The sequence below is a fragment of the Callorhinus ursinus genome, unplaced genomic scaffold (genome assembly GCF_003265705.2).
Source record: "Callorhinus ursinus isolate GAN/ISIS: 27379988/994484 unplaced genomic scaffold, GSC_fseal_2.0 scaffold24, whole genome shotgun sequence".
Lineage (NCBI taxonomy): Eukaryota > Metazoa > Chordata > Mammalia > Carnivora > Otariidae > Callorhinus > Callorhinus ursinus.
Window position 1 is genome coordinate 24,023,072 of NW_027397086.1, and position 25,949 is coordinate 24,049,020.

The 25,949-nt window shown below is 34.7% G+C and overlaps 2 protein-coding genes across 3 annotated transcripts in view; one reads left to right on the forward strand and one right to left on the reverse strand.

Annotated features, from left to right (window-relative positions):
* Positions 1–25,949, forward strand: part of LOC112836551 (phospholipid-transporting ATPase ABCA1-like) — a 78,102-nt gene that overhangs the window by 26,164 nt on the left and 25,989 nt on the right. Inside the window, exons 3-4 of one of the 2 annotated variants that reach the window (XR_012373532.1) lie at positions 8,385–8,511; positions 9,101–9,183. The gene's annotated coding sequence lies outside the window, so the exon portion shown is untranslated. Of the gene's footprint in view, positions 1–8,384; positions 8,512–9,100; positions 9,184–25,949 lie in introns of those variants that run through there. The other variant, XR_012373531.1, reaches the window with a different exon arrangement.
* LOC112836732 (olfactory receptor 13D1-like) lies at positions 23,216–24,160 on the reverse strand. The gene has a single exon (XM_073876736.1). The coding sequence runs from the start codon at positions 24,158–24,160 to the stop codon at positions 23,216–23,218; it is 945 nt and encodes a 314-aa protein (XP_073732837.1).

Here is a 25,949-nt window from a genome sequence, read left to right on the forward strand (position 1 = left end):
GGGCGGCACGTGCGCTTTGGTCCTCCATTTGTTTCCTCAGACGTGCTTACCCAGCGTCAGAGGGGACGTTAGGATTGGCAGAAGGCGGGGATCGTTCCTGTGCCACCTTTCTGAGCCCGTCACCTCGTCTCCATGCGCAGTCGCGCAACAGTTCTTAAGAGTTCGTGTGCAGAATGCGAGTGTGTTTGTCTTTGCGAAGGGAGTATGATGCGTGCACGCGTAATGCTGTGCATTTAAAATCGTGGAGGTTTTTGCCCTGGTTAATCGTTAGTCGGGGTGATTTACATAAAGACCAGGAGCCTTCACTTTTCCTCATGAAGTGCATCCTCTTTCCCTAATCGCCACCCCAGCATGGCCTCCTAAGGCTTCTAATAATTTATATTGTATTTCTCAGGAGCTCAGAGGAATGAGGGCGCTGAACCAGACGTGAAAAAAGTAAAAGTTAAACATACACTGTTTAAAACTAGATAATTCTGTAAATCTTAAAAGCAAAACAGCTGACTTCTGATCTAGTCAGTAGTCCCTGTCTCTGGTTATTGGTCACCAAAATAAAACCTTCAGCATTTCAAGCTGTTTCTTCTAATGCCTGTTTGTATATTTTTAAATAATAGGCATTTTCTGCTATTTCTTGATTTTTTCAGTTATAGGTAATATCTGTTGACTTTTATGCAGGAAGAGGATTTAAGTCTCTTATGTACCACTCCATCAAAATAATTTTCCTTCCAGCGTCTAATGCTTACGTTAAAAATAGTTAATTGATTTCATTAATTTACCGTATCTACGTTATGTTAATGTTAACATTCTTGTTAATAATTAAATTATTGCAGACATTAATATCATATTACTTACATTATTAGGACCAGGGAATTAGTTGTACCTTGTGCAAAGACTTTTCAATGATCTATTCAGCAGAAAGTAGATTTTTAAAAATTATAATTCCAGAGGGGATGAGTCAGTTTTTCTGGATGATGGCATCCATTTCTAACTAATGTAGAGAAAACAAAGCATCATCTGTACCCAGACTGGATCTTTAATGTTTAAATTTATTTTCTTAGCTTTATCCCCTCTTGAATTAACTAACTCATTGGCTCATTCAACCCATATTTGTTAAATTTCTTTTATGTTTCAAGCACATTTGCAGTAACTGGGGTACAGAGTTGAACAAAAGATAGAGTTCTTGTCCTCTTAGAACTTAAAGGTTAGGGAAACAAACAAATGAGACAATATGTCCAAGATTAATCAATACTATGAAGAAGAATCAATACTATGAATACATGAATCAATTGAGAATCAATACTATGAAGAAATAAGATCTGAAGAATAGAAAGTGTTGGAGGGAGGTAGCAGAGACTGTTAGCTGTTTTATCATTATCCATTCTCCTTCAGGCCCCCCTTTTTAAAAATTTGCAGTAGAAACTATGCAGCTTGGTGCAGTCATGTGACTAAGTCCTGGACAGTGCATTTATTTAGAGCATTAATGACTTAACTGTAAGTGATCTTAAGCAGTGTAGGGGGGATGGTTCTCCTCTTTGGCCCTTTCTTCTTTCTGCATGCTGAAATGTGGGTATAATCGGAAAATCTCTTGGACTGTGTGGTAGAAGCCACATGCTGGAGATGGTGGAACAAGAGAGAAGAAGCCTAGGTTCTGACACCAGGGAACACCATCCTAGGAGCTGTGGACTGCCTATCTCTGGACTTATTTTACAAGAGAAATCATCTTCTAGTTTAAGCTACTGCTATATGGCTTAAACCTATAACTCATCAATAGCGGGTGACTATTTTTTTTTCTCTCTCTCTCATTTGTTTCTCTTATTTTCTTTATACCTGTCATTTACTAGTCACCAAATTCTTTGCCAAAAGTATACTTTTTTTCTCAATGTGGTTAAAACCTATTAATCAGCTTATCAGTTTCATCTAATAGAGTTTTCTGTTGGGAATTCATTGTTCTCTTGCTCCAGTGTGGACTAGTTGCTCTCTAAGGTGGCATGGTAGTACTTCTGGGATCTCCTTTCACTAATATCCTGGAGAATATCATTTGCCTTGTCTCGACCTCCTGTTTTCAGGATCTTGTCTTTTTTTTTCCTCCTAATTTTAGGAGAGGGTACATGGGAATTAAACTTTTGAGAACTTCATCTCCAAAACGGTCTTTAATCAACCCTCTTAATTTATAGTTTGGTTGGGTATAAAATTCTACATTGGCATTAATTTTTCCTCATATTCTTAAAGGTAATGCTTCATTGCGTTATAGCTTCTAGTGAAAAATTTATGCCACTCTGATTCCTGATTTTTTTTGTATGTGACTTGTTTCTCTCTGGAAGCTTTTATGTTTTCTCATTTTTCCTGATTTTCTGAAATTTCACAATAATGTGCCTTGGAATAATTTTTTTCCCCATCTATTATTTCAGTAGACCCTCTCCAATCTGGAAACTCTTAAGTTATGAAAATTTTATTGTTTCATGACCTTTGTCTATCAGCTTATATTTGGAGTGAGACAAAAAAAATTTTGAAGCTCTATGAGTGTGGGTAGGTCTTGTTAAGTAATGGACTTTACTGTGATGTGACCTAAGTGGACCTTCAGTGTACTTCCCTCACCTCAGCTGTCATGGTCTGTCAGTTATTTCTCTTGTCTAGTAAGATTTCCCCTGCAAAGAAACTTTCAGTGTTCCATCTGTGAGGAATGATCTTTATTGCCAGGTTCCTGAGGTTGAGGAGAGAAGGAGGCCAGAGATCTCAATATTGGTAGTATCTTTCAGGAATATATTAATTAGCATAGGCGAATTAGCTTTTACAAATTAACACCAAAGGTATATTATGACTCAAACTTATTTTTTGTCAGAATCCAAAGTGAGCTCTCCTAGTATATAGGTAGCTCTTCTATACATGTTGAATTGAGGACACAGATTTCTTTCACTTTGTGGTTTTGCCATTCCCTAGAACCTCATCATTAAGTGCTCCTAGCCAGCAGAAAGCTAGAACTCCCAAGAAGATCTTCTAAAAGGAAAATGCTTATGAGATAGGAGTAAAATTCACAGCTATAACTTAGAGATAGATGAACATTGTTAAGTGATATCAAGTGCCTAAGACAATCTCCTATTCAATTTCTCACAGGCTTTAATTATCTTCAAAATGCTGTAAATTAAGCTTTATCTACCTTTTTTAAGTGAGAAAGGTAAGACTCAGAGAGATTAAATAATTTCCCCAGATTCACTGATGCTAAGTGAACCAGCCAGGGTTTAAAGGCAGATTGTAAAACAAATTCAGTCTACCATTTATTTTTATTTATATTTTCTTTATATATATATATATTTATTTTATGTTATTTCATCATGATAAATATACTCTTTAATCCCCATCACCTATTTCACCCCGCCCCCCATCCACCTCTCTTCTGGTAACCATCAGTTTGTTCTCTATAGTTAAGAGTCTGTTTCTTGTTTTGTCTCTTTCTCTCTTTTTTCCTTTGCTCATTTGTTTTGCTTAAATTCCTCATATGAGTGAGATCATATGGGATTTGTCTTTCTCTGACTTATTTCACTTAGCATTATCCTCTCTAACTCCATCCATGGTCATTGCAAATGGCAAGATTTTATTCTTTTTATGGCTAAATTATATTCCATTTTGTATATATACCATATCTTCTTTATCCATTCATCTATCAATGGACACTTGGGCTCCTTCCACAATTTGGCTATTGTAAATAATGCTGCCATAAACATATGGTGCACGTATCCCTTTGAATTAGTGTTTTTGTATTTTGGGGGATAAATACCCAATAGTGTGATTACTGGATTGTAGGATAGTTCTATTTTTAATTTTTTGAGGAACCTCCATACTGTTTTCTCCATTGGCTGCACCAGTTTGCATCCTTTTTTCCCACACCCTTGCTAACACTTGTTCTTCCTTGTGTTTTTGATTTTAGCCATTCTAACAGATGTGAGGTGATATATCATTGTTTAGATTTGCATTTCCTCCTGATGAGTGATGTTGAGCATCTTTTCATGTGTCTGTTGGCTATCTGGATGTCTTCTTTGGAGAAATGTCTGTTCATGTCTTCTGCCCATTTTTTTAATTGGAGTATTTATCTTTTGGATGTTGAGTTGTTTAAGTTCTTTGTATATCTTGGATACTAACCCTTTATTGCTTATGTTATTTACAAATATCTTCTCCCATTCAGTAGGTTGTCTTTTGATTTTGTTGATTGTTTCTTTTGCTGAAAGCTTTTTATTTTGATATAGTCCCAATAGTTTATTTTTGCTTCTATGTCCCTTGCCTCAGGGGATCTATGTAGAGGAATGTTGCTATGGCCAATGTCAGAGAATTACTGCCTGTGCTGTCTTCAAGAATTTTTATGGTTTCGGTTCTCACATTTAGATCTTTAATCTGTTGAGTTTATTTTTGCGTATGGTGAAAGAAAGTGGTTTAGCTTCATTCTTCTCATGTGGCTGTCCAGTTTTCCCAACACCATTTGTTGAAGAGACTCTTTCCCATTGTATATTCTTTCCTCCTTTGTTGAAGATTAATTGACCATATAATTGTGCATTTATTTCTGTATTTTATATTCTATTTCATTGATCTATATGTCTATTTTTATGCCAGTACCATTCTGTTTTAATTACTGCTGTTTTATAATATAACTTGAAATCTTCAGTTGTGATACCTCCAATTTTGTTTTTGGTTTTTCAGATTTCTTTGGCTTTCTAGGTCCTTTGTGGTTCTATACAAATTTTAGGATTGTTCTAGTTCTGTAAAAAATGCTGTTGGTATTTTGATAGGGATTGCATTAAATCTGTATATTGCTTTGGGTAACATAGATATTTTAACAGTATTTGTTCTTCCAACCCTTGAGCATGGAATGTCTTTCCATCTTTTGTATTGTCTTGAATTTCTTTCACCAGTGTTTTTTAGTTTTCAGAGTACAAGTCTTTCACCTCTTTAGTTATGTTTATTCCTGGATATTTTATTATTTTTGGTACAATTATAAATGGGAATGTTTTCCTAATTTCGCTTTCTGCTGCTTCATTATTAGTGTATAAGAGTGCAACAGATTTCTGTTCATTGGTTTTGTGTCAGTTTACTGTAATTATTTATCAGTTCTAGTTTTTTTGTTTTTTGTTTTTTTGGTGGAGTCTTTAGGATTTTCTATATATAGTATCATGTCATCTGCAAATCATAAGAGTTTTACTTCTTCCTTACCAATTTGGATGCCTTTTATTTGTTTTAGTTGTCCAATTGCTGTGGCTAAGACTTCTAGTTCTTGATGTTGAATCAAGTGGTGAGAGTGGATATTCTTGTCTTGTTCCTGACCATAGAGGAAAAGCTCTCAGTTTTTCCCCATTAAGGATGATGTTAGCTGTGGGTTTTTCATAAGTGGCCTTTATTATGTTGAGATATATTTCCTCTAAACCTACTTTGTTGAGGGTTTTTAATCATGGATGGATGTTGTACTTTGTCAAAAGCTTTTTTTTGTCTGTGTTGAAATGATCATATGATTTTTATCCTTTCTGTTATTAATGTGACATATCACATTGATTGTTTTGCATCCTGGGAATAAATCCCACTTGATCATGGTACATGATTGTTTTAAAGTATTGTTGGATTCAGTTTGCTCGTAATTTGTTGAGGAGTTTTTCATCTATATTAGTGAGAAATATTGTCTGGTAGTCCTCTTTTTTTGTGGTGTCTTTATCTAGTTTTGGTCACAGTGATTCTAGCCTCATAGAATGAATTCATAAGTTTTCCTTCCTTTTCTATATTTTGGAGTAGTTTGAGAAGAAAAGGCATTAACTTTTCTTTAAATATTTGGTAGAATTTGCCTATGAAGCTGTCTGGTCCTGGACTTTTGTTTTTTGGGAGTTTTTTGATTGCTGATTCAGTTTCATTGCTGGTAATTGGTCTTATCAAATTTTCTATTTCTTCCTACTTTATTTTTGGTAGGTTATATATTTCTAGGAATTTGTGCATTTCATCTACATTGTCCAATTTGTTGGCATATAGGTTTTCATAATATTCTCTTAGAATTTTTCATATTTCTGTGGTGTTGATTGTCATTTCTCCTCTTTCATTAGTGATTTTATGTGTTTGGGTCCTCTCTTTCTTTTATGAGCCTGGCTAGAGATTTATCAATTTTGTTGACCTTTTCAAAGAACCAGCTCTTGATTTCTTCAATCTGTTCTGTAGTTTTTTTTTTCTTAGCTTCTATATCATTTATTTCTGCTCTACTTTTTATTATTTCCTTCCTTTTGCTGGGTTTTGGGTTTGTTTGTTTTTCTTTTTCTAACTTCCTTGGGTGTCAGGTTAGGTTGTTAATTTGAGATTTTTCTTGCTTCTTGAGTTAGGCCTGTATTGCTATAAACTTCCATCTTGAACCACTTTTGCAGCATCTCAAAGATTTTGGACTGTTGTGTTTTTGTTTTCATTTGTTTCTGTAATTTTTATTTCTTCTTTGCTTTCTTGGTTGACCCATTCATTGTTTAGTAGTATGTTATTTAACTTCCATTGCATTGTGGTCAGCTAAAATTCATGGTATGACTTTGATTTTTGAATTTGTTGAGATTACCATTTATTTTTTTACTTTTATTTTTCTTTTAAAGATTTATTTATTCATTTGAGAGAGTGTGAGTGTGATCTGGGGGAAGGGCAGAGGGAGAGGGAGAGAGAGAATCTCAAGCAGACACTCCACTAAGCACGGAGCCTGATGGAGGGCATGATCTCAGCACCCTGAGATCATGGCCTGAGCTGAAATCAAGAGTTGGCCACTCAGCCAACTGAGCCACCCAGGCACCCCAGTACAAAAGTATATGTAATGTATCTTTAATGTATCTACATTTTAAAGAAAATAATAAAATGAGCATCTCTGCCCCTGCCACCAAGCTTAGGGAATAAAATATTTCCAGCAACCTAGAGAAGCTCAATTCATGGTCTTTCCTGGTACCATTTTCTCTATAACACCCTCTCTGATCTCCCTGAATTAACCATGATCTCAAATTTTGTGTTAATCATTACACTGATAGCTTTAAAATTTACATTTGTAAATAATACACAATATATTGTTTTGGTTTGTCTATTTTAGACATTTCTTTAAATGGAATCAGATTTTTAAAAATTTTGTTACATAATTCTTAGCTTTAACTTTAGGCTTTTTGAAAATCACCCATTTTAATATAGTTGTAGTAATTAATTTCTGTGTTCCTTACTATTCCATTCCTTAATTTATTTGTCCATCTGACTATATGGACAAAGCTGTTTTTCTTTGTAGATGTTTCCAGATTCCAATGGAAGTATTTTTTCAGGGCAGGCATTCTAAATCTTTTTTGTGTCTTAAAACCCTTTGGAAATCTTGTGAGTCTATAGTCTCCAGATGTTTTTATTACATTTTTTATTTTATTTTTTAAAAAGATTTTATTTATTTATTTGACAGAGAAGGAGAGAGAGAGAGAGAGAGATCACAAGCAGGGAGAGCAGCAGGCAGAGGTAGAGGGAGAAGCAGGCCCCCTGCGGGGCAGGGAGCCCAATGCAGGACTTGGGGTCCTGGGACCCCAGGACCATGATCTGAGCCAAAGGCATTTAATTGACTAAGCCACCCAGGAGCTCCCTCCGGATGTTTTTAAATGTATAACAAATGAATAGGGTTACAAAGAAAATAAATTATAAATTACAAAAAAAGAGATACAAAGAAAACAAACTTATACAATGTTATATGTCAGTTATATCTCAAAAAAGCTGGAAAACATAAAAGCAAATCTTCAAAAAGAAATAGGCATAGTTCTTTATTAGGGTACCAAGTAGCAAGATCTATCAGTAGATATGAGATATAATTTTGAATTAGTGATAAACATATAAGAAATTTTGATCTGTTAATGGAACTTGAAAATATCTATGATTTTTATTGGTTACAAAGTCTCTATCTTGCTAATAATATTGTGATATGTACAAAAAAAACAGTGATTTGTTGCTTACATTCATATTCAAAGGAAATGCTTATTTTCAGTTAGAAGTTGGTGACATTAAATGTGTACATTTTTTCATCCAAGTTATCAGGCCCTCTGAATTCTGTACCTAGACACCTTTAGGATCTGTGTACTAGAGGTTATGAACCACTGCTCTAGTTTATATACCTAGGAGTGAAACTGCTGGATCATAAGAAATGCGCATATTTAGCTTTACTAAACAGTGCCAAACTGTCTTATAAATTTATACCCTTAACCACAGTGTATGAGGTTTTTCTGGCCAGTTTATAATTATTGCTCATTTGGTTTAGTGAGTATAAAGATGCAGTTTTGCATCTCGTGTAACAAATAGGTATCAATTTAAGGGTGGAAGAAATTATATGAGGTGGCAAAGGTAACAGTTCACTTGATGGTATTCCTGCATGGTTTTGTCCAAAGGTCCAGCTCATGCAGATCTACAGAAGGAAGGAGGAGAGGTGGATCGAATGCTGTCCCCGCTGAGTAGGAAAGAGGCAGTAGCTCTACATGTAAACTCTAGATGCTTATATTTTGGTGACATTCCTGGGTAAGTACTTTTCTTTGTACTGTTATTTTCTGAGGCCACTAGATGGTGGTATAGACTACTTTTACTTAATTCTCAAATTGTGCCATTTTTGTTGTAATTTTTGAGTTCTGTAACTTAAGAAATAGAGTGGAGTTAATTTACAATTCTTTTTTTTCCATATGGGATTATGTATTGGAGAGAAAAACTTTAGTGAAGATGAATTACCATCATAACTTTTATTAATTGCTTTATTAATATAAATAAGTGGTAATAATGTATCAATTAAGTTTTCAAAATGTTCCTTAACAAGTATCCTGCTCATATCAATGAATACTATTAAGCACCTCTTGTGTGTTGAGCATTGGATTAGATGCTGTGGGGAAGAAGGACTGGATGCCTCTCCTTGAGCTTGTGAACATGTCTTGATATTTCTGTATCAGCCTCTTTGCTGCTAGTCTAATTAGAATAAGTAGCAGGAAAGATTTGTGAGCAGCTCAATATTAAATATAGTATGAATTTATTTAATGTTTCTATTGATAAAGTGAATTGTTTTTATTACCGAAACATATAAATGTGAGTTTAATATAATACCCATTATATTCCTTTTTAGATACATTAGTGGACGCAATGTTTTGCAGTTGAAAGTGAAGTGAAGTACCAGTGATATTTTAAAACCTTTTATTAATAAATGCAATTATTTTCTAAAATAGGCTTTGCAAGTCTATTGCTTTAAATAATCCTTCTGCCTCACAACTGTAGTTGGGGAGAAATGTTATGAGGGAAGTATTTATGGACCTTTTGCTGTATGTTTTAGATTTTTATTACTAAATATGGCTAGTTTCTTTCCTCGGTGTAAGTTGAAACACCTTTTAGCTTTAGGCACTTGTGGTACTTTGTGACACATCTTTTTTCATGAAGTTCCTCTCCAAGTGAACACCAGTTATCTAGTGCTCTCCGATGTATTTCTCTTCACCTCCACAAGTTGTCATAGATACTTACTAGCTGAGTAATTAATTTACTTTTTGATCTGTTTTGGCTTTGCTTGACTACTATTGATTGTTTTTTCAGAATCTTTATAATTTTTTATGTTTCATTTATCCTCAATTTGTATTAAGGGCCAGAGCATTAATGCAAGGGTCTTGCAGGCTGTGTCCAAACACTGGGGGCCTGTTTTCTCTTCTGTCCCTTGTTAGGTCTTTCAGGATATGGTTTAGGATTTTCCGAAAGATCACTTTATGATCTAAGTTCAAATGTCCCTCTATCTCTTATGAAGGTTGACAGACACATAGTTTATGGTAAGTCAGCACTATTCAGATTGAAATTCCCTCTGGAAAATGTCATAAGTTGACTTCTCAAGATAGCTTAATAGTACTCCTAGAAACAGGCTTTCTATTCAAGATGATTTTATTTTTATATAAAGACACTGAATATTAAAAAAATACAGTTCCCAGTTTTCCTACTTGCTTGGAGTCATCTGAAGCTCCCACTCAGCACAAAATAAAAACTGAAAATAGTGAAAAGTTAGAACTTTACACACTGCCTCAGTATAATTTTTATTTCATAGTTTTTTTTTTTAAATTAAATAATGGTCCTGAGCCTGTAACTATTTTGGAATGAGACATGTTGATAGATTCATGTTTCTAGAGTCCCCTTTATGAGACCCTAATGGGAGCTAGGGCCTCATTTGATTGTTTAATCCTCATTCCTATTTAGCTGCTCTTCTCATTTTTTAAGAAGTTTTAGTAAATATTTACTTAAAATTTTCTAATCATATATCCCATTCCTGTCCGTCTTTCAGAGAATGTCAGTGACACCTGTTTCCCAGATAAGAGAACATCAGGTTCTGATGAGTCTAGTATCACATAGGAGCTGTCATGTATGTTGTGCTTTCTACTGAATTCTTTATTACTCTTTTTCATTTCATTTTGTGACATTGATGTTTCCATTGTACAGATTAAAACAAAAGCAGCAAAAAGAAGCTCAAAGAAGCTGCTAAAGGTTAACAAAATGATTAGTTTAGAGCTGGTTCATTTTACTTGCTCTCCTGTAATCCTGCATTATAGGATACTATAATGTAGTTATTCTTTCCCATATTGATATTTAGATGTTTCAGTACAATTATTTTATAAATTATGCTTCAGTGAGTAATTGTAAATATCTCCTTGGGAACATACCTGTAAGTGGAATTGATGAGTCAACTTCACACTTTTTATAGTATGGATTTATACTCCTAATGGCAGTGAGTGGGATTTCCTCTTCATATTCTTGATAATTTTTGTAGAAGTTTAATATTTGCTTATCTTTTGACAGAGAAATGTCTCATTGATTTAATTTATATTTTTCTGATTTCATGTGAATTGAGCATCTTTTTTTTTTCTTTAAAGATTTTATTTATTTTAGAGAGAGAGCCAGCAAGTGTGAATTGGGGGAGAAATAGAGGTAGAGGGAGATAGAATCTTAAGTGGACTCTGTGCTGAGCTCAGAGCCCATGCGGGGCTCAGTCTCACAACACTGAGATCATGACCTGAGCCTAAATCAAGAGTCAACCACTTAACAGACTGAGCCACCTAGGCATCTCTGAATTGAGAATCTTTTCATAATTTTATAGGTTATATTGCTTTCCTTTTCTTTGAGGTCCTTGTTTATACCCTTTGCCCAATTATCTGTTACGTTGTTCATTTTTTTCTTATTAATGTGATAGTTTTTCTTTTTAATATTCTGGATGCTAATCCTTTTTTGGTTGCATTTGTTACTGATACAGTCTTCCATTTATGCTTTTATTTAAACCTTTTAATGATGTATTTTTGCCATATAGATTCTCATCTTGAATTATTTCTTTGTTTTCTGCCTTTTTTTTTTTTTGCTCATTTAAGATCTACTTTTCCTATCCCATTATATAAAGACATCCTAGAATAAAGATATCCTATATCTTATATTTCCCTCTAGATGTACAATTTTGCTTTTGGCATTTGATCGGTCTCAAATTGATTTTGGTAACACTGTGAGGTGAAGGTTTAATTATTTTTTCAATATTAGTAGTCCATTACCAAAGCATAATTTATTAAATGCTTCCTTTGTTCCCTATTGATTTGTAATACCAACTTATATCAAGTATCATTTATTTAGTATATAAACTCTCACATATGCCTGGACTGTTTCTGAATTCTCTCCTCTATTTCGTTGATATATTTATCTTTTTCTGTTTTTTTTTTTTTAAGATTTTATTTATTTATTTGACAGAGAGAGAGAGAGATCACAAGTAGGCAGGCAGGCAGGCAGAGGCAGAGGGAGAAGCAGGCTCCCCGCTGAGCAGGGAGCCTGATGTGGGGCTCGATCCCAGGACCCTGGGATCATGACCTGAGCCGAAGGCAGAAGCTTAACCGACTGAGCCACCCAGGCGCCCCTATTTATCTTTTTCTGAACCAATACTATGCTATCTGAATTACTATAGCTTTGTCATCCATCTTGACATTTGGTAAGTAAATATCATTTAAAAATGATAATGTCATTTTTTTTAAAGATTTTATTTATTTGAGAGAGAGAATGAGGGAGAGAGAGAACACATGAGAGGGGGGAGGGGCAGAGGGAGAAGCAAACTCCCCGCTGAGCAGGGAGCCCGATGTGGGACTCGATCCTGGGACTCCAGGATCATGACCTGAGCCGAAGGCAGTCGCTTAACCAACTGAGCCACCCAGGCGCCCGTAAATATGTCATTCTTATTTTTAACATCATTTTGGCTACTCTTGGCTTTTACTATTCAATTTGAATAGTGAATTTCAGAAATTTTTTAAAATTTCATTTTAATTGAAATTTACACTAAATTTATAGAGAAATTTAGGATGAATTAACATACTTATTTTTGAATTTCATAACATGAACAAAATAAGCTCCCCAGTTTGTGTGAAGTGTTATTCTAGGTGCTTTAGTGAAGATTCTTCACAAATGCCTTATACAGCTTTTATAGATTTCTTCCTGGGCACTTTACACTTTTGCTGGTTATTGTGAGATGCTTTTAAAGAGCATTTTCTAAACAGTTGTAACTGCTGTAAAAAATACTTTTGAATTTTATATGTTGATCATGTATTTAGCAGACTTGCTATATAGCCTGTTTAAATTTTAAGGTGTTTTTTTTTAAATAATTTTTTTTTCTCACTTCCTATGTAAACAACCTTATTTTCAGACAATAATGACAGTTTTGTTTCTCCTTTTCCAATCTTTACACCTCTTCTCCTTTCCTTCCTCCTGAAGGGGTTCAGAACAAGTCTCCCTAAAATGTGCCACTTTGGCATGTGGACAAATTTGAATTGTAGGCATTTGAGACCCTGAGGGCTCAAGAGAAACTTGCCCCTCTCTTAACTATATAGAAGAATCTAAATTGGGAGTTTTTCTCAGAACAAGAATTATTACCAGAGATGATTTTTATCTGAGTAACTTATCCGTGCGGCAGGGCAAACATCTAATTACCAAACATCTGCCCTTCTTATTGCCCTCTTCACCTTTGAAGCCCCAGGCCCCTATCCCATTCCCTAGCTCAGAATGGCATATATACCTAACTTTATTTTTCTGTGTTTGAACCTCTCATACGTGTGGAGTTCCTATATGTATGAAATTAAATTTTCTTTTCTTTTATTAATCTGTTTCATGTCACTTTAATTCTCAGACCAGCTGGAAGAATCTTTGAAGGGTTGAGGAACATTTTTCCTCCCACATTCTTCTTCCTCTTTCCCTTTCTTATTTCTTTCCTTCCCATTTTACTTTCTTCTTTCCTTCCCTCCTCTCCTTTCTCTTTCCTCTCCGTCCTCCTCCCTTCTTCTGCCTTCCCCACTTCCTCTTCTCTTTCCCTCTCTCTGTATTGCACTGTATAGGATTTTTGTACGATGTTGAATTTGGAACTTTAAAGGGAAAAGGGAACTTGTTATAAGTTTTTGATAAATACCCTTTATCAAGTTAAAGAAGTTTTCTTCTGTTTCTAGTTTGCTAAGTTTTCTAAAAAATATATGAATGCCTTTTGAGTTTGATCAAAAGCTTTTCCAGCATTTACTAAAATAATCATTTGTTTTTGTCCCTTAATTGCTATTGTGATGAATTACATTAAAATATTTTCTAATGTTAAGACATCTTTGCATTCCTGAGATAAACCCTACTCGGATGTTCAGCATGATTATTTTGTACATTGTTAGATTCTGTTTGCTACTATTTTATTTATAATTTTTCTGTTTATGTTTATAAGTGAGATTGGCTCATAATTTTTTTCTTTCTTATATTGTCCTTGTTCAGTTTGTGTTTCAGTGTTTTATCAAGCTTATAAAAAGAGGACCTCCCAAACACCTTTTTATATTTTATGAAACAATTTGTTTATGGTAGGGGTTACCTGTTCTTGGAAAATGTATTAGAACTAACCAGGGAAATTGTTTGGGCCTGGTAAAATTTTTAACTACTGATTGTCTTCACCTATCTTTAGATTGTTCCATTTCCTCTTTTTATAACTCTTTGAATTGGATTCTTAGTGTATTAATTTTCAATCTTTCTTATTTTCCAGTACATGTATGTAAGACTGTAAATCTTTTCATTCCACCAATTTTGATAATCATATTATCATAAAGTTATAAATATGTTGAAGTTTCTGTCATGATTTTTTTTGACCTATCAATTATTTGAAAGTATGTTTCAATGTTTCCACATTTAAAAGACAGTTTTGGGGTTTCTCTTTTCAATATTGATTTATTTTATTTTATTTTATTTCATCTCCTCTCCTCTCCTCTCATTTATACTTAGTTAACATACAGTGAGTTTCATGTGTACAATACAGTGATTTGACAATTCCATACATCACCTGGTGCTTATCACAACAAGTGCTCTCCTTAATCCCCATCACCTATTTCACCATCCCTCCACCCTCCTCTCCTCTCCTCTTCTCTGGTAACTGTCAGTTTGTTCTCTATAGTTGAATCTGTTTCTTGGTTTGTCTGTCTCTTTTTTTCCCTTTGCTTGTTTTTTTTTCTTAAATTTTACATATGAATGAAATCATATGGTATTTGTCTTTCACTGACTGACTTATTGCACTTAGCCTTATACTCTTAGTTCCATCCATGTCATTACAAATGGCAAGATTTTGTTCTTTTTTTTATTATGTTATGTTCTTTTTTATGGATGAATAATACTCCGGTATGTATATACACACACACACACACCACATTTTCTTTATCCATTCGTTTATCAATAGACACTTGGGCTGCTTCCATTGCTTGAGTGTTGTAAATGATGCTGCCATAAACAGGGTGCATGTATCCCTTTGAATTCATGTTTTTGTATTTTGGGGGGGTAAATACCCAGTAGTGCGAATACTAGATTGTAGGGTAGTTCTATTTTTAACTTTTTGAGGCACCTCCATAGTACCACATTGGCTGCCCCAGTTTGCATTCCCACCAAGAATGGACAATGGTTCCTTTTCCTCCACATTCTTGCCAACATTTGTTGTTTCTTGCGTTTTTGATTTTAGCCATTCTGACCAGTGTGAGGTAGTACCTCATTATGGTTTTGATTTGCATGCCCTGATGATGAGCATCTTTTCATGTGTCTGTTGGCCATCTGTATGTCTCCTTTGGAGAAATGTTCGTTTCTTCTGCTCATTTTTAAATTGGATTATTTGGGTTTTTTGGGGTGTTGTGTAGGTTCTTTATATATTTTGGATACTAACCCTTTATTGGATATGTCATTTGCAAATATCCTCTCCCATTCAGTAGGTTGTCATTTAGTTTTCTTGATTGTCTCCCTTGCTGTCCAGATGATTTTTATTTTTATGTAGTCCCAATAGTTTATTTTTGCTCTTGTTTCCCTTACCTCAGGAGATATATCTAGAAAGATGTTGTTATGGCCAATGTCAGAGAAATTCCTGCCTATGCTCTCTTCTAGAATTTTTATGGTTTCAAGTCTCACATTTAGGTTTTTAATCCATTTTGAGTTTATTTTTGTGTATAGTGTAAGAAAGTGGTTCAGTTTCATTCTTTTGCATGTAGCTGGGTCCAGTTTTCCCAACACCATTTGTTGAAGAGACTGTCTTCCAAATGCATATTCTTTCCTCCTTTTTGAAGATTAATTGACCATATAATTGTGGGTTTATTTCTGGCTTTTCTCTTCTGTCCAATTGATCTTTATGTCTGTTTTTGTGCCAGTACCATACTATTTTGATTAACTACAGCTTTGTAGTAGAACTTGAAGTCTGGAATTGTGATACCTCCAGCTTTGCTTTTCTTCGATATTGATTTCTAATGTTGCATTATGGCCATAGATTGAGGTTTGAATGATATTGTCTTGTATTTGTTGAGACTAGGTTATTTTCATAATGCATCATAAGCTTTATAAACATATTTTATTGTATTTAAAAACATTCTCTACTGTTTGAGTGCAGAGTGACACACACAGACACACTTGTTTGATTACCATAATTTTTTAAGATGTTTGTTTAACTTAACATAATCTCTACTTAATATCTCTACAGTCCTCCTGAATAATACTGAGGACCTTAAAATGTTGATTTTTTATTTCTAATCCCTCCCATCATCTTCCATATTATTTGTTTCATTTTTACTTTGTTTTTAAGTACCCCCAGTTGCACGTGCTGTCTTGCTCTCTCTCTTTCACTCTCTTTTACAGTAGTGGTTTGGATTCACTCATGTATTTACCAATTTCTTTATTAGCTGTTGTTTTTTTCATTCCATTCCTTTCATCTAGGGACGATTTCTTTCTTGCTTGTCTGTGGAAAAAAATCTTCATTTTTTCTAAAACTGTCTTTATTTTGCCTCTCAAAAGATAGTTTAATACAAAATTCTGGGTTTTCAGTTATTTTGCTTGAACAATTTGAAGATACATTTCATTGACTTTGGACCTCTGTTCTCACTGATGTCAGCTTTAGTCTATTCTTAATTTTGAAGCATTTGAGAAAAATATATGTTTTATGACATTAAGATATAATAAGAGCATCATTAAGAACAGACTCTGTTTCATTCTTGAAAAACTTAAATAAATATTCTATGTGGAAAGCATCATGACATTCTTCGACCAATTTCCATAGTTCCTTTCTAGCACTCATTTTACTCATATCATGCCTAATTATAAGCATGCTTATACATTTATTATATATTAATTTTAGAAAGTGATTTCCTTGTAAATATCACACATTTTAAAAATGCTAATTCAAAATGACTTTTCATAAGTTTTAGATTTTGAAATTTAAGTGCATCTTGTGAGTCATACTATAAAAATCTAAACTATATGAAAGAACAGAGAGGAAGATATCTTTTGCAGCATCTTTACAGAGAACCTTATTCTAGGGATTATCATTTCCCTTTTTGTACTGTGAAAAGAAAGAAGTACACTTTGGATTTCCTAATTTGACATCTTAGAGAAGTAATTTAAGGCAAATACTAATGTCATACCTACTGAAACATAATGCAGTTTTGCACACACTGTATACATCTGCCCAATCATTTTTAGGACTTCTAATGATTTCACCATTATAGTAAGACAAGTAGTTTTAGAATGTAAAATTTCCTAGGCCAGTATAAACCTAAGAAATACAGAGCACAAGTACTCCCTTACACATGATCTTAGCCAAAAGGCCAAGAAGCAATACAAGTACTCCCTTAAAATCTATTTTGCCTTGTGCCTTTATATAATTATTTTGGTATTTGTCTCTTTTTCACTGGAAGTTTTTAAGTTTTTTGGCTTATGTTCCTGAATTTTAATGTACTGTATGAAAAATTAAGGACATTAAACCAAAAGATATCTAAATTTACAGGCATTTATTTCTTTATGAAAACATAGTTTCATTCTGAACCAAGATCAGTATGATACATAGTCCTTATAGTTGTTTTAACTGGTTTGCTTCAATAGTTTCTTTCATTTGTTCAGTCACTGACTTGTGCACTTACACTATCTTTCAAAATGCTATGAAATTTAAACTTTTTGTTGAGAAGTATAACATTTATTTTCAATAGTCCTTTTATCACTAATACCAATAGTGTGTATTACATCGAGTAATGTCTAATTTTCCATTTTTAAATAATCTTATGCCTTATAGCATACACATTAACATTTATATTCAGTAATCACCAGAATCATTATTATAATACAACCACTATTAATGTATGTTATCTTTAACATACAGTGCCTCACATTTATGGTCAATGTTTGTCTCATATCTGGTATGAATATGAGCAGCATAGAAAAGAAAGAGTTTGTCATTGTTTGAATGAACTTCAACTTCTTAATTTTTAGTAAAGTTCCATTTCAAAAAAATACCCTGGGAAATGTGAGTGATTATGTACCTTGAACATTTTAAGAATAGTGATGTTACAAGATATACAGGTGATTATTATGTGAATATATAGGAATGGCATTTAAAACTTTATGGCCTTAATTATATTAAAAAGGTATAATTGCAAAATAAATGGTGTAGAAAGAACTAAATTTCTTTTGCTAAGGTCTGTGCATCTGACATTCTTGAGGAATTAGTAGTCCCCTCAGAAATAGCCAAAAACACATGAAGGAATGTGGCAATAACACATCATGCCAAAAATGTTTGCTGTTTCCTTTTTCCTTATTGCCTTAGGGCCTGATTCTGGTAAATCTTCTGATATATTTCTTTTCTCCCCTTTCTTTCTCCTCTCCTTGCATCCATCCCCCAGGAATAGCAACTGAAACCCTAAGAGTTCAGTATAGAAAATTAAATTTCACAGGGACCATTAAAATTCATTTTTAATTTCTCTCTTGTAACAGTTGTAAATAACTTACTAAAAGTTTTGCCTTTTTAAAATAGTGGAACTTTTTCCTACATTAATTTTAAGAGAATTTATAATAGTACTATTTTTTTATCCAGTTTCTACCCTTGCCTCATTCATTGATAATGTATTCAAGAGCTGTATTCTAACAGGCTTTGTATAATTTTTTCCACTATTGAATTATGAAAAATTTCAAACATAAAGCAAAACTGAAACAATTTTACTTTGAACATCATACATTTACTAACTAGATTTTGCCACCAACATTTTATTAAATTTGTTAATAAATCTAAATGTTACTAAATGTAGTATCTAAGTGTCTGTTCATCTTTCTGTTCCCCCATTAAATCAGTGTCATTTTGGGATGCCTTTCAGAATAAACTGTAGACATCATTACCTTTTTCCCTAAATACTTCCGCACGTGTATCATTAGCTATAGTTTAAACTTATATGTGTTTACTGTTCTATTTTAATTTAAAATTTATATACATGAAAATCATGATATAATGATTAAAGTGATATTCATAGTTTTGACATATGCATGCCTGTCACTCAAATTCCTGTCAAGACATAGAACATAAACATAACCTTAGAAAAGTTCCCCCATGCCCCGACCCAGTAGATACTCAGCTTCATCCTTCTCCCACATAGGCAGCCACTGTTCTGATTTTAAAAATACCAGTGATTAATTTTTACCTGTTCTAGAACTTCAGTATATACTTTTCTAGAAACAACACTCTGGCTGCTGTGCAGAGAGTAGATTGTAGAAAAACCAAAATAGAACAGGGATGTGATTCAGAAAGCCATTGTAGTAGCTCAGATGAGATGATGGTAGTTTGAACTAGAGTGGTAGCAATAGATGTGGTCAGATTCAGAGTAAATTTTGAAGATAGAGTTGGTAGGATTTGGTGGTGGATTGGATGTGAGTGTATGGCATTGCCAGTTCCTGAGATGGGGAAGATGAGGAGAAATAGTTTGGGGATGGGAAAAACCAAGATTTCTGTTTTGGACATACTATATTTGAAATGCTTATTAGATTAGATCTCAGGACATATGTAGGAGTCAGTATTCTGTATATCAGTGTCTTTTAATTTTTGTCATTATCAAGCTATAAGCTCATTAAACTAATTAAGGAATTATATGTATGTACAGTGGTTACATGGACTCTGATTTATTACAATCAAACTTCTGATGCCTAGAATGAACAAAACCATATATATGACAGATGGAATATTATTTTAACCAGGATTATTGTTAGTTATATGTATCACATATAACAGTATACTGCTCATATTCTATGAAAACTCTATTTTAAAAACTAATAGACTTTATACAAAAAATCCAAATTATCAGTGTATTGATTGAAGCCCACTTGTTAATATTTGTGGGACTAGTAAGACAAATAACTCACAAGTTCTGCTGCTTTTTTTTTTTTGTAAGCATTTTATTTTATTTTATTATTATGTTATGTTAATCACCATACATTACATCATTAGTTTTTGATGTAGTGTTCCATGATTCATTGTTGGCATATAACACGCAGTGGTCCATTCAGTACGTGCCCTCTTTAATACCCATCACCAGGCTAACCCATCCCCCCACACCCCTCCCCTCTAGAACCCTCAGTTTGTTTCTCAGAGTCCATCGTCTCTCATGGTTCGTCTCCCCCCTCTGATTTCCCCCCCTTCATTTTTCCTTCCTGCTATCTTCTTCTTTTTCCCACAGGTTCTGCTTCTAATGACATTTCAATAAAACAACCAATATATTGTGTACATAATCAAAAGGAATATATCTTTACATAATAAATACCCCAAAGTTGAAATAGATTGCTATAGGAATTTAACTTGGTAGAAGAGGTAGAATCTTGTCAGCACAATAATAAAAGGCTTTAAGTCAGAGGAAACTTTTTTGAGGGGCACTTTGAATTTTTATAGATAGGTTAAAAATGAGGGCAATTTTAGATGGAGATAATGGAATCAGCAAAGATGCAGAGGCAGCAGTCATGAGGATTAGGCAATGACAAATCAGCTTGTTTACCTGCAGCATAAGAAGACAATCGCACATTCATTCATTCATGAATTTATAAATGCTGAATGAATGCCTCTTCTAGGCAACGAGGCCCTAAAATAAATATTACTCATATCTTACCTTCAGAGAGCCCACAGTCTATTAGAAGAGACAGACATGTCCTGGAAGAACTAAGGGGAGAGTATATTATTCATTGCCTGGCATTAGCCAAGCACTGAATAAGACATTTTGCTTTTTTATTTTTCTTATTCAATACTCATAAAACCTTCTGAATAATAGTTCCACTATTTAGAGACTGAAGTCCACATTTTATGTCAGGACAAATGAAGAATCTAATAGATTAAATTTATAATCTTAGTAAATTGGAGAATTAAGAGTTTGTAAAAGCCCTGTGTTTTTTTATTTTTAACTATGCCATATCGAATACATAAAATACACTGTAATAAGAAATGTAATAGAAGTGCACTTAAAAATCTATGGAAGAATGGAAGAAGAAGGGGAAGAAACCGTTTCTTCCTGGAGGAGCTGATAAAGTGGTAAAAAATTGGCATTTGTGAAACGTGATGAAAATAAGAGGTGACATATGTAGGACAAAAATTCTTACCTTGGGAATTTTAACAACTGTTTTCACATAACTTAGACCCCTATTTCTTACTTCTTTCAAAACCCATCTTTCTCCAAGTCCCTTGCCCTTGGAGGGCAGACTCTTATTTTACTTGAAAGAGGCTACTGTGATTAAGGAAGGGTGAGATGGGAGGAAAAGAAAGGGGGAAAACAGCAGGAAGACTGGGTTTTAGGAAGTGGCTGAAGGAGATACCCCAAAGCAGTTGTGGGCTGTAATGCAAATGGACCTTTTATTAGATTGTTGTGGTATTGGAAGTTTTTAGGAAACCCGAATAGGGGATGTTAAAAGTACTTTATTTATTTATTTAATTACGTTATGTTAATCGCTATACATTACATCATTAGTTTTTGATGTAGTGTTCCATGATTCATTGTGCATAACACCCAGTGCTCCATGCAGAACGTGCCCTCCTTAATACCCATCCCCTTTAGATTGTTGGATTCTGTTTCTTTGTTAAGAATGAACTATGGGGATTCCAGGTTGTAATAATACTTCTAATAGTAATAATAGAAGGCAGGCAATGGTTGGATTCTTGGTTTCTTTGGCTTTTTATTGAAAGTGTATTGATGTATTTTCACAAACAACATATCACTCAAGGTGGTTGTATATTGGGCTTCAGTATTTCTAAATCTTTGCTGGTGAGGAAGCACTGTTTTTAAAAAAAAATTCCTGAAGTTCTTTCCTGTAGCTCTAAGAGTAGAATCTGCAGTCTGCTTTTGGGGTAAGCTCACTCTCCATTTTGAGAAGGACCATGCTGAGGAATGCTTTGAGTAACACATCCATTCATTTTTATTGAGAGAACTCCTGATTCTTATGGAGGAAGGAAATCAATAGAAACTATCAGTCTTGTAGCAGGACAGGAACTAAAGACGAAAATTGACTTTGGAGGGCCCATATGAAGGGGGATGGCTAATAGATACCAAGAACAGTAATATTTAATACTGCTTTATTTTTCATAGTGATCATGGTCCCTTTATGTTATTTTCAAGTCTAAATAAAGGTATGAAACATAGTGGTCTTTTTGAATGTGGATATTTAGGAGATTTATGTTTATTCTTTGTGGGCAAAATGTATTGTTGAGAGCTTAAACAACACAGAGGTATGCAAGAGGTATGCATACGTCACCTCTTATTTTCATCATGTTTCACAAATGCCACTTTTTTACCACTTTATCCAGAGAGGAATGATAAAGAAATTTAGAATAGTCTGACATAAAATGAAAACCACAAACTAGGAAAATGTAAACACTCCTCAGAAATTATTGGGTAGGTGACTGGAATGCCTGTAGGCACACAGAATAGAAATTAGATTATTTAGTTGTTAAAGGAAGGAGAGAGCCCCTGAAGGCTGGAGAACTTGGGACCACTTAGGGAACATATCCTCATGTAATTAGCCTCAAAAATATAAGTGAAAAGAGGGAATACAAAGAAATGCTTTAGTTAAGACTCTAGGATTGTAAGTGATGAAAATCCAACTCAAAATTGGTTTTTTATAAAAAGGTAATTTATGGACTGGTATAGCTAAGAAGAATAATTGTGAACTGATGTTAGGTACAACTGGATCAAAGACTTAAAATAGTAGGATCACACAACACACTCTCCCTCCTTCTCTCAACACCTCTTTGCCTCTCAGATAGGCTCCCTGCTCTTATCGACAGAGATTGGCCCAGGTTCACATTTTACCAGTTTAGTAATCTCAGCAGGAAGAGTGCCTCTTAGACTGAGACAGCATTCTTGGATTGAGTTTGATTAGCCAGGCAGACCTCACCTGCTATGCTAAATGAATCACTGTAACTAGAGGGATTTGCTTTAATGAGAAAGAGAGAGAGAGAGAGAGGAGAAAGAGATTTATTTTGAGGAAAAGACATGTGCCCTGTATGGGACCAAATGGCAGAGCTGCATACAACTAGAAATTGCAGACTTGACACTATTCAGAAGGCTCACATGAGAATTCTGTGTTGAAAAGAATGTAAGTCCTGTATTTGGACTTACGAGCAGATAAGTTCTTTTTTTTTAAAGATTTTATTTATTCACTTGAGACACAGAGATACAGAGAGAGAGAGTGAACGTGAGCAGGGGGAGAGGCAGAGGGAGAGGGAGAAGAAGGCTCCCTGCTGAGCCAGGAGCCCAATGTGGGACTTGATCCCAGGACCCTGGGATCATGACCTGAGCTGAAGGCAGACGCTTAACCAGAGCAGATAAGTTCTCTTAACACTGGGTTCGGTGACTTCATCTGTGAACACAAAAGGTCTGATCTGGTCTCACACTGAGGATATTACATGCCTGAAGACCTTTTATATTTTCCACAGATGCAGATATCTGCTCAGGACTTTCTTCACAGCTTGTTTCACCTCCTTATTCCTCAAGCTGTAGATGATGGGGTTCAACATCGGGGTTACCACTCCATAAGACAGTCCAATGATTTCATCAGATACTTTGGTGTCCTTTGACTTGGGCTTCATGTACATAAAAAGGGCTGAACCATAGAATAAGATAACCACAGTCAGGTGGGCTGAGCAGGTAGAAAAAGCTTTCTTTCTCCCCTTAGCAGAATTAATTCTAAGGATGGAACGGAGGATAAAAACATAGGAGATGAAAATTAACAGCAGAGGAATCACCAATAAAACAGTACTTGCCACTGTCATGATAAGCACATTCATGGAAATATCTGAGCAAATGAGTTTAAGAAGGGCCAGGATCTCACAGTAAAGATGGTCGATGACATTATTCCCACAGAAAGGTAACACCATTGTCAGGACTGTTTGCACTAAGGAATTCAGACAGCCTATGATCCAGGACCAGGCAGCCATGTGCACATAAAGCACTCTGCTCATGATGATGGGGTACCTCAGTGGGTTGCAGATGGCCACATACGGGTCATAGGCCATCACGGCCAAGAGGACACACTCAGTGCAACCCAACCCAAGGGAGACAACCATCTGCAGAGCACAGCCAATGAAGGAGATGGATTTTCTCTCAGAGCTAAATATGATGAGCATCGGAGGAATGGACGATGATGTGTAACAGATGCCCAGGAATGAGAGGTTTCCAAGGAAGAAGTACATGGGGGTGTGGAGACGAGAATCCAGTATGCTGATGATAATGAGGAGGCTATTTCCCAGCAGAATTATCACATACGTGATGAGGCAGATCATAAACAGAAAAAGGTGGAGCTCTGGGTATCGGGAAAGTCCCACCAGAAAGAATTCAGTCACAGCTGAATAAATCCCCATCTTCATGTGTCCGTGTCACCTTAAGGGTTGAGAAAAGGACATGACTCAGGAAATACAAATTTCTGATGTAGATTTATCAAATCACTTTCACTTCTGTTACTTTATTCTTTGCCTCTGGAATCAGCAAGGATAGGGATATTGTATTAATTTTACTAATGATGGAACAGGAACTGAGAGATCAGTGCTACTGAGGCTCACACGACTGCGAAAACTAAGAATTGTGCTGGAAAGTTTCAGGCCTCTAATGAAAAAAATTTAGGGACAGACTGCTTTCAAATGTAGATACCTAAGAATCTCTTTATTAAAGAATATTTTGAAATGTAACTGCATTTTAATAAAGCTGGATATAATTTGAAATATCATACATATTTAGTATCATGACACTTGTCCTCAGTATGACTATTTTAAGTTACTTAACTGTTTGAGGCTCAGCTACTAATCTCAACTAGTGAAATTGGGGGTAGAGGGCAGGGAAGCTATAGCTCTTTGGCAGTTTATTGTGAGAATTAAATTAAATTACATAACTATAAAGTAGCATGCATATTAGGTGGTTCCAATATGTCTGGTAAGAGTCTGGAAATCAGGGCCTGGAATCTGTCCTCCTGTAAGTCACTTGCTTTTCTTCCTAATTTCTGTAGTTTTTCAGTGCTCTGTTTTTTCTTTCTTTCTTTACCATTTACCTCTTAGATGCATATTTTTTTGTTTTTCTAGGTAAGTTCATATCATTTTATGAGTACTTTAATATGTACTTTTTCTCATTTTTTGTATTTGATATTTGGAATGAATATCCAGGTCTCCTATTTTAATTTTTGGCAGTGAGACTCTCATATGGACTGAACTGATAATGGCTAATTTCTATTGCACTTTGTTGTAAGCACATTACACTGTTGAATGTATTAACTCATTTAATCCTCAGTATTACTCTAGATAACATTCTTTACTCCTAATTTTCAAGGGGAGGAAACAGAGACAGAAGTTTAAGTAATTTTCACAAAATCACAGAGATAATAAATGCTAAACACAGAATCCAAAATCCTGTTGTCTAGCTCCAAAGTCAGCCCTGCCTACTAATTATAACATAAAAATCTAGACTGCATGGCATACTCAAAAGAAAAAATAATGCTTTGAAATTTGAAACTTTGGATCAGAGGCATAAAATTTTATTCAGTAATCCCGTCATCGCTAATATCAGTAGTCTTCATAATATTGACCAAAGTCTGATTCCCTTTTAGAAACAATCTTATGCTTTTAATGTATATATTCAATTGAATCCTTATTAAAATGCTACCACTGTTTATGTTATCTCTAATCTTTAATTTCTGATATTTATAGTCATTATTCCTTCCACATCTGGTGTGAAAATATCAGTAGCATAAGAAAAAAAGTTCATTTTTCAGCCAGCTTATACTTTACATTGTTTGAGTTGAACTTCAACCTCTTAATATTTATTAAGGTTTCAGATCAGAAATCACTCTGGGAAATGTGGGTGTTTATACAACTTGGTCGTTTTAAGAATGTTACAGTGTTTAGCAGTGTTATAAGATTTAGAGATTTTTCTTGTGGATGTATAGCAGAGTTCTCAGCGGTGGTGATTTTGCCCATTTCGGGCCTGTGGTAGATTCTGGAGACACTGTTGGTTGTCACACATGAGACGGCGGGGGAGGGAGGGCAGTGCTGCTGGCATCTAGTGTGTAGAAGCAAGGGGTACTACTAAACGTCCTATAATGCACAGGATAGCTTCCCACAATGGGGCATTATCCAGCCCAAAATATAAGTAGTGCCAAGATTGAGAAAC

What these genes read in the sequence shown, in the direction of transcription:
- LOC112836732 (XM_073876736.1), bottom strand. Translation starts at nt 24,160, where the DNA reads ATGAAGATGGGGATTTATTCAGCTGTGACTGAATTCTTTCTGGTGGGA.